The sequence below is a fragment of the Mandrillus leucophaeus genome, unplaced genomic scaffold (genome assembly GCF_000951045.1).
Source record: "Mandrillus leucophaeus isolate KB7577 unplaced genomic scaffold, Mleu.le_1.0 Scaffold247, whole genome shotgun sequence".
NCBI lineage: Eukaryota > Metazoa > Chordata > Mammalia > Primates > Cercopithecidae > Mandrillus > Mandrillus leucophaeus.
The window spans coordinates 953,187-962,976 of record NW_012102554.1 but is presented as its reverse complement, the minus strand read 5'-3'; the positions used below and the strand labels follow the sequence as shown (position 1 = coordinate 962,976).

General features: G+C 41.8%; 1 protein-coding gene across 1 annotated transcript in view; it reads right to left on the bottom strand.

Moving 5' to 3' along the window:
* The window catches only part of MYZAP (myocardial zonula adherens protein), a 109,312-nt gene that overhangs the window by 43,814 nt on the left and 55,708 nt on the right, over nucleotides 1-9,790 (bottom strand). Inside the window, exon 9 of the mRNA XM_011983205.1 lies at nucleotides 8,847-8,952. Coding sequence (XP_011838595.1) covers nucleotides 8,847-8,952 — 106 coding nt within the window. The remainder of the gene's footprint in view (nucleotides 1-8,846; nucleotides 8,953-9,790) is intronic.

Genomic DNA, 9,790 nt, shown 5'->3' with positions numbered 1-9,790 from the left:
TGACATGGGAGTGTGACATCCATATGCATAGCCTTGGAATGAGAGAAGCATTCGTGACTGGTAGTGACCTGAAACATGAATTACTTAGCCTCACACAGTGTCTATGGCCAGAAACTGGGCACCAGGTGTCTGAGAAACAGTTCAAGGTCAATTAGAACAATTTCAATAAAGAGAACATAGGTTCAACAACATTTCCAAAGAAAATATCTTTTCCCTTGAAAAGACAATTTATACTGTGAATACAGTAACCAACACCTGTCATAAAGTAAACCTGTTTTTTTAATACATACAATACATACAGAAAAAAGGCTGCCACAATTGTGCTCTGATAGCTTCTAAAAATTGACATTTTAGATAAAGTGCCTAAGATTTTAAAATAAATAAGTGAATAATACCATGTTCAACACTAGAATTACAAACTATAACATTGTCATTTACGATAAATCATTCCTGCCTCAAACTTTTGAGTAGCACCTCCTTTGGGTGGGGTGTGAGTGGCCATGAGACAGAGCTGCAGCCTTGGAGTCCAAGGCTAAGGATCCAGTTAAGGGAGGAAAGCGGTGGCAGGGCAGGATTTGAGCATATGACTCAGGTTTGACAAGCAGTAAGTCAAGCTCACCCATATCACAGTACAGGCAGGAAAGAGGTGAATTGAGGGTCACACAGCAAAGGCAGACAAGAGCAGGTTGAGGTAGGTCCTGCGATGCAAGGAACCCAGATCTAAGAAGATCAACAATGAGCCTAGGACCCAGTGCCAGGACCAAGTGCAGGAGGCGTGGAGGGCGTCCACTTAGGAGGCACTCTCAGGCTATGCAGTACTTCAGGAACCTCACTCACTATCTGCTCCAGAATAAGGCCTGCCTGGCCTCCAGGTACTGTTCATAGCCCAAAAGAGAAAAGAAACTCTAAAAGCAGAAGAAAGCACACCACCCTGAAAGCGGGACTCACATGGGTGACCCATTTTCTCTAAAGGTCATTGCATTTTCTTAATTATTTCCTTTTTAAAAACTTGGTAATGAATCAATGCTGCTAGAACCAATGCCAGTGACTTAGAAACACATTACAGCAATAAAGGTATCCCCCAAAAGCAGTGTAGGTAACAACACTAAGCTAACATCCAGACGAGATTCTCAAATCTGCCTCTGTCTCTCTAGTGGAAGTCTGAATACCCAGCATCGTATCTGGGGATCTGTGGCTAAACACAGCACCGTGCACAGGTGAACAATATTAACAGTTAATTACTAATGTGGAGAAGTGTTCATCTGCTTCTTTCCCATCCCCTCCCTCCTTGCTTACGCTGGGCAGAAGCATCTAAATGAAAGCAAAGGCAAATATTAGCAAGAAAGCATCTTTGTGCCTGCTTTGCCATGAAGGAGTGGTAGAGTGGAGAACTAGCCAACATCTGAGGGACACTGGGCCTCTGAACGCACTCACTCCACGAGCCCAGTCTCCCAGCTTATGTAGACTCATGCCACCCATTGCTATGACTGCAGCTACTACTGCTAGTTCTCAGCAAAACGGTCATGTTCTGATAAAACACCAATGCCTGCAGCAATCTCAAGAAAGACCTCTGTAAAAATAAAGCATACATGAAGGATGTTTCAGTTCAACATATTTCAGTCAAATAGATTTCTCTTTATCAGATACACTCATTTTCGTGAAGCTGGTTGCACCAATTCAGGCAAAATGCTGATGGTGATAGAAGCAAGCTAAACTCCTCTTAGAAGAGTCCTAAGATGAGTATTGATATCCATTCAGAAAGGACACCTTCAGGGCCACCTCCTATATACAAATAGAACCAAACCACATGGACACCTGGATGCTTCTGTACTTTCTGGGGGGTGATCTGGTGGGAGCACTTCCTTCCCAGAACACTAACATTCTTCAAGCTCTCTTCCCATCTCCTTAGCAGATGTCTTTGGCAGCTTTTCCGTAAGGATTCATCTTCCAAGCCTCCACCTGGAACTTTCTGAAAGGTTTTACAGTAGTCTTTTCCATTGCAGTTCCTTCTTCGATGTCTACTCAAGTTCCTAAAAATATTCTGTGGATCTGTGAGTTCTCTTGACTCTGCAGCTTGAGGCTGTACAAGTCAGGGTGACAGTATGTGGGTGTTTTCACAAACAAGAGCCCCACATGGTCAAATTTTCCTTTCAATAATACGTCCTTCCTGTTTTGTTCATTGGCTCATCATAGACAAATACCACCTCTTCCCAGCAGAGAGTGTACAAGTGTTCTTCTAATCATGAACAATAAAGGAATCGCTTCCAACCCAGAGCAGGGTACCAATTTATCATCTTCCAAAGAGCCGGAGACTAAATCTGGAGAAGAGTTCGTGCGACATGATCTGGAGACAGTTCAATTGAGTGGATTAGGTTTGTGGGCTCAGTGCTATGGCTCCTTTCCCCTACCCCCATCTGGCTAATTACAAATTATGAGAAGTACTTGAAATTCTCTAAACACAGGGCATTTAGCAAAAGTGTGCTTTCGTGTGTGGCACATTTCAGCACGCCACACAACAGTTTTAAATTAAATTGTGTGCCAGCAAATGACTGAACCATGTAAAAATGGAAGATATTTGCGATGAAGAAAATTTACATTTTAAAAATTGCTTTTTGTATAAATATTCTTGTCAAGAGACTGACGGCTAAGCTAGAAAACAGCACAGAGCACAAAAGAGCAGAGAGAAATATACCCAAAGACTGAATGTGGCCAACAAAACTCCCAAAGGGAAAGATGAAAGGCAGCCCTGTGCATTGGTCAGGAAATCAACATAGCTACTTTTGCTTTTAACTCACTTAACTTTAGGTATACACAGCAGGAACCCATTTACTGGTGGTAATAATAACAACCACTAATATTTATTATTTCTTACAATCCAATTAACATGCTGTGCATTTTATACATGTCATCTCATTGAACTCTTACAAAAAATTGGGTAGATACTATTATTAACCCTATTTTATAGACAAGGAAACTAATAACTTTATTAGTTATAAATAAATCAGGTTTGTCTGATGCTAAAGTCCATGCTCGTTGCTATTTTTCTAGGCCATCTTTCGTTATATACACATAAAGGTCTCTAACTGCAGGTGCATGTGGATTTAGGAACTAGTAACGTAAAGCCTTGTTTGGCCAACTGGCTAGACAGCCAGATACTCAAAGCCTCAACTCTCTGAATTACTCATCTATTCTCCCTGATCCAGTTTGTTTCCCCCAAGGAACTGCTGCATTATGACTATAGCATCACTCTTTAAAAAAATCTAAGAGATGACCATTAAATACTTTCGAAATCATTCCTTAGGAACACAATAATATTCTGCTTTGCCTTAAACTTGAGAAGTGGTAATTGTTAATATAATTATTTTACCAAGATTTTTTTTCTTCTCTTTCTAAAGGGATACCATGTGGCCAAGTGTAATGTCTTCTGTATAGACAGAAGTGAATAATTTAAACCAGGGCGAGGCAGACATGTGCATACATGCACAGTTGGAACAGGATCCATGAGAATCACTCTTAGTCTCTGTTCGTGGTAGTCCAGCTTTGAAGGACTTAGGTGGATTGGATTCTGTCCCTTTAAGTTTCTATTATCTGTTTAACAGGTGTACCTCATCCCACCTTAGAAACATCTCTCTAGATGGGTCTAAATAGCCTTTGGGAAGTTTGTATTATCTGGATACCACCAGGCCAGTACAGCTATTAAGATTAGGCTATCAGGCCAGGTGTAGTGGCTCACGCCTGTAATCCCAACACTTTGAGAAGCCAAGATAGAAAGATTGCCAGACACGGGGAGTTGGAAGACCAGCTGAACAACATAGCAAAACCCTGTCTCTATATGAAAAATAATAATAATACAAAAATTAGCTGGGCGTGGGTGCACGTGCCTATAGTCCCGCCTACTTGGGAGGTTGAGTGGGGAGGATCACTTGAGCCCAGGTGTTGGAGGCTGCAGAAAGGTATGACTGCACCACTGCACTCCAGCCTGAGCAATAAGGCAAGACTTTGTCTCTAAAACAAAATTAAAAATAAAAAAAGAGTGAGCTGTCACAGAATCCTCCCAGGACCAGGGGATGGCAATAAGTGAAGGTCCCCTGACAGTGCCCAGAGAGTCACAGACTTGGACCAGCTTTCTCACTTCTGTGCTCCTGGTCCCTGGTGACTGTCTCCCAGGCTTGCTTTCTGTTGAGCCCTTCCTATGCTGAGTTCACCAGCAGCTTCCCACCTCAGGCATAGGAGCTTCTGAGGGATGCTGGCCAAATGCACGAACATGAAACCCAGCAAGGAGAGCCAGGCCACTGCTCTGAGAATCCAGGACAGCAATTCTCAATCCTGGCTACATATTAGAATCACGTGTAGAGTTTTTAAAAGGAAACAAAACCCAGTGCTCAGTCTGCCTCCATCCCATCTGCCAGGTTCAGGCATGTCTTAAAGCTCCCCAGGTGATTCCAGTGTGCAGCTTGGGTGGAGAAGCACTGAGAAAATCAATTCCTTGCACCTTTGCACTTATTAAACATCTCAATTATAGCAAAGTGGGGTAGAGTGCGATTGCTTTCAGCAAAAGAAGTCTAAAGAAAATGCCTCCTCTGCAAATGAAAAGAAACTCCCTTCAGACCCTGTTGGAAGAAACATTTCCTATATCACAAGTGGCAATGGGAAATCAAAAGAAAGACATGATAAAATGAAAGGATGCCTAATGGCTGTACTGGGAAATAGCTAAAAACAAAATCTCTTAAGAAATTACTGTTCATTCAGCTGAATAATATCCCTGCCCATTGGCAAAAATGTAAACCCACCCTCTTGGAAGGCAAATAATTTCTTTTTTCCTACAGATCACTTTCCCCTTGGCAGGAGAGTTGCTTTGGTTGGCAGCAGGTGAACCATGGTGACAGCAGGTAAAGAGGGTGTGAATGACTCTGTGGACTGAAGAAGTCACACTCAAAGTTGTGTGAGCAGAGGGGCATTGTGGGGGCCTCAGGATGCTCTCTCACTTTTTACTCCTCTCAGCTCTCCCGGTGCCTTTCCTGGCAATCTAAAGAATGCAGCTAGATTCGAGACCAAAGACCAATCCCAACAAGGCTTTTCAACAGGATTATAAAGCCCAAAGGCAAGACTACCCTGGAACTCGGGTGATACCAGTGGGTAAGATCCGTGCCAGCAGGGCCCATGCCTGCATGACTCCCCACTGTGTACCCAGCCCCAGCACGAAGCGGGGGCTAGTGGGTATCTGCTGAATGGGTGACTGAATTAATTTCCCCTTGAGGGCTTTTTCATTCCAATCCCTCGGCATTTCTCCGTATTTTCTGACTATAAGAGGCACACGTGGGGCTTTTTTGGCTTTGTTTTTTCATTTTTATCAAAGTCAGAATCAGCTGGAAGAACTAGTAATCGGAGAGATCCCCAACCCCCTGACATCCATGACAGAAGGAGACTTAATTCAGTAGAAAGACCTAGCCTAGTAAGAGGTACTTGGCCCCACATTTTACAGAAGATGCTTTGCGTTGTCTTTTCTCAATGAACTTGACCCTGTAAGATATGTACTAATCCTTCATTTCAAAAGGGCTCACCCCCACCATGAGCCCTTCCTACATAGTACGAGTCCTACTGTCTCCCATCATAGAAATCAAGTCATTATTGAGCTAAAGATGACAAAACCTGGGCCAGCTACTTTTTATTATTTGTTATCTTATTATTTATTATTACTATGATACAAAGATACTCCACTGAGGTGAGAAGAAACATGTTGCTTAACATTTAAGGATTCCCAAGGATCTCAGTAGTAACACCTGGACATTTTGAGCTAAACAAAAGAAACCCATCATCTAAAAAAACTAAGTTTCCTCATGGACATTATGGTGAAAATGATACCAACAACGGGTGAAGGCAAGACTCCCATGCATGGGGAAAGTGAGGCTATGATGAAGACGAGCTTCCAGACCCATGTGAGGTAAGAAGAAGGGTCACTAACATCCACTACACTTAAAGGCTACCTATATGCCTGGGGAGCCAGAGTTCACCGATGAAAACATAGTTCTCTTCTAGAGTCAGATTTCAAGATTAATTTCACAAGTGACCAATTCAGTAGTCTGGATTTTTCAAAATTTGCTCCAAGTGAGCGGAAGTGATTTAGTTACAACTTTGCTGATTTTGCTCATTATGCAACATAATGATAAGGCTGAGCTCATAAAAACAGGCACAGCATAGTAAACAGTAGAGAATTCTTTGTATGATGAACACTTAACTGAAGTTACCAGACTTCCTCCACACAGTCTTTAAGGTTATATAGAACACAGAATTTGTGGAAGAACACTAGAGAACTTCTAAATCAGCTTCTTACTTTGTAAGGAATATATTCATGATAAAGGGCTAAATGCCTTACCAGTGCAGCCAGGACTAGAAATATTTTCTTTGCTTTGAATGAAGAGCTGCATTTTGCCTCTTTGAAAGCGTCACCCAGTGGTTCTGGCCTGGCCTTCTTTCACAATACAAAACAAGAACATATTCCCTTATGTTTTCTAAGATGTGAATTCAGCTCTCATCCCACCTTGGGCATGTCTTCCCCAGTTCCCTGAATTACTCAGGTTCTCAACTCTTTTCCAACCTGGGCTTGCTCTTCTAAATGTGCTCATCTGTCCATCCCCCTTGACCATGTTTCTAACTTTTTAAAAAATGTATTCACATAAACGGCTATAGCAATTGAGATTTTTTAAGCTATCCTTTTCTTATATAAGTTAATGTCGTATGCTGGGCAAACACAAACTTTCTAAATCAGGCAGTAAAAATTATTAGGAATAAAAAGTGTCTCTCTCTTTTTTTGTTCATGTTGGTGGTGGTGGCTAAACAGCCCTTAGGGGTTGCTAACTCTGATGGCATCCTAAATTTTAGCTGGTGATTTCATTCCAATGACTGGGCCTTCCAGACCACAGACCACATCAAAGCTTACAGAAGCTTATCTGGAAGATATGAAATCACAGGTAGAAAAAAGCAAAGCATGGACAGTGATCTTTATATGCATCCCTATACACACACACATTGGTATGTGTATGTACATCTCTATGTGTGTGTGTCCTCCTTCACTCCCTTCAAATTGGTATGTTTGTTATATTCTGGAAGTAGGTTAGGAAATGGAGAATTCTAAACTTCTTTGAAAGTGTCTTTTAAGAAAACAGGTGCCTCTGATTCAGTACAGCCTTAACCTCTTACAGGTAAGGGTTTAAATGAATCAGAAGCCAACCAGTATAAGGTTTTATTCAATAGTTCGCTAATGATTAGATACAAGAACGACACAGACACCCCCCTGTGGTGAGGTGGGAGAAATGTAGTACCCACAGTTAGAGACTCACATGGGGGAAAATAAGGGATGCTCTTGTCCCAGGCTTCGTGGGTGTGAAATTCGAAAGCAGAAAACCTATGCGCCAACAGCCAAGGCTCACTGAGATGCTAGTTGTGGCAAAGTGATGTTTTTCCTTGGAAAACACACTTCTGACATCTACCTAATGTTGACGATAGGGCAGGATCTCCCTCCCCCTTACTGTCATGGGCAGTGCTCCTGCCTGGATGCACAAAATGATTGCAAAGGTGCGTGCATGGCTTCCTCTGCTATTCCACTGCTCCCCAGAAACTTGTGTGTGAACCAATATAAGATGTACATGATTCAACACAGTATAACTGCACTTCTCATTTACGGACAAACTTTTATCTAATGTGTATGTCTGTCCTACACACAATAAAAAAAGATGTCCCTTCCCATTCTCATGATTCTCTGAACTTAACCCCACAACATTAATATCTCCAATATATTAGAGATTAATAAAATAGATATATTTTTAATCTTCCATTTATCTGTCATGTACATGATTTATTAGAAGTAGATATGCTTTTAATTTTAATAATTCATTAATAAAACATAACTTTTTAAAGTAGTGCTTAATATAAGGAAAATGTTTTTTCATTTTTCTACTGCCAGCCAAATATTTAATTAAATTGAACTTTTCTTTGCAAGTTAGAAAATTAGACTCAAGGGAATTCTTATAACCCTATTAGTACTAACTGCTCTTTTTCTATCAGATTTTTCCATCGGATTTTTCAGTTGAGCAAGAAGAAAACTACAATAATATGTGATTAGCTTTACACAGCACGGACTTTCTTCTTTGGAACATCACCACGAGAGAGGCAGATTACATTGACACAAGTTAAAAAAAAAATTGTTCCTCTTAGAGAAATACAAATGTTCAACTTACCCATTTTTTTCTATTTAGAAAAAAGAGAATAGTAAACTATGTCCATACAGTAAATGTATAGCTCGGTTTCCTGTTACAGAGACAGGAGAGAAAGGATGGTGGTAAAGGAAAAGGAAGAAGAAACAGGAGTGGGAGAAGAGAATGAGGAAAGAGGGAGAAAAAGGAGAGAAACAGACAAGGAAAGGGAATGAAAGACACACCCAGAAAAGAATAAAGGACAAGAATGGCAGCCGAGAGAGAGAGATGGATGGCTATGGAGGCAGTGCAGGGACCTGGGCTAAACTGACCCTTCCCATCACCCCCTTGGGTCCCCTGAGCTGTGGGTACTCACGCAGGCTATCACTGTCCTTTGACAGTGGGTGAGTTTAGGAACTGCAATTTCCAGCTTTCTTAACTGTAACCTTTTGACCTGAGGAGACCCCTCTTTTAGGGGCATCATCACCAGTCCATGGGGGACATGTGGGGAAATCCCACTCCTGGCCTAGATGGCAGTGGCCCGAGCACCTCAGCTTGTGAGCCACAGGAAACGGAACGGCAAGGCAGACTTGTTCTGGGGATGCTTCCCCACCACAGGAAGCAATCCCAGGCCTGTGACCTTTTACAGATGCTTACCTCCTCAACCATCTGCTTGACTTTCTTCTGCTGGCAATGCACCATGTCATCTAGGTGTCTGATCCGCTCACGGAGGCTGGCTGATGCCTCCTCCAACTGCTGATACCTAACACAAATAGGAGGAAAAAGCAAATGAGTCCTAAACCAAAGCGGCAACAGCAGTAGCAACAGTCACAGCTTTAAAGAATATTGCCAAGAGGGCCAGGCACGGCGGCTCATGCCTGTAATCCCAACACTTCAAGAGGCCGAGGCAGGAGGATTGCTTGAGGCCAGGAGTTTGAGACCAGCCTGGGCAACATGCTGAGACCCTCATCTCCACAAAAAAATAAAAATAGAAAACATGTATCTTTTGAGGCAGGTTTGGTTAAAAAAAAAAAAAAAATGTAAACTTAAAAAAATTTAAAAATACTGCCAAGAACAAAAAATCAAACCCTAAGATCCATTCTTCTTACTTTGTGTGATGGCCACACAAAGTAGTGTGATTACCAACAAACTACCACACCCAAGGGGCACAGGATTATTTTTCAAGTTCCCATTTGCAAGTTTTATCCCATATAAAGACGATTATTTTCCAGGGACTGAGAGATAATTTTTTTTGCACCATTTACAGATATGAGAAGCTCTCTGTTTTGGGGTTAATATTGGAACATCCAGTAAATTACTTTGATGGGGGGACAGGGAAGAAGGGGTCCAGCAACACAATAAAATAACTGAAATCAATGGCAGAGTACCGAAAAGTCTGGAATCACAGTTGCTCTATATATCCTTTATTTTTGGCAAATGGGGGACAAGTTGAAAGACCTTCTCTACATCAAAACAGAGCAAGCCACATCACAAGACATTTCATACTTTTGTTTTACAACAGCACAAGTTATTCTCCAACATTGCTTGGACTCTTCAATTCTCTGGGGCCGCTGGGGCTGAGCACTGGAGGAAGGGGTCTG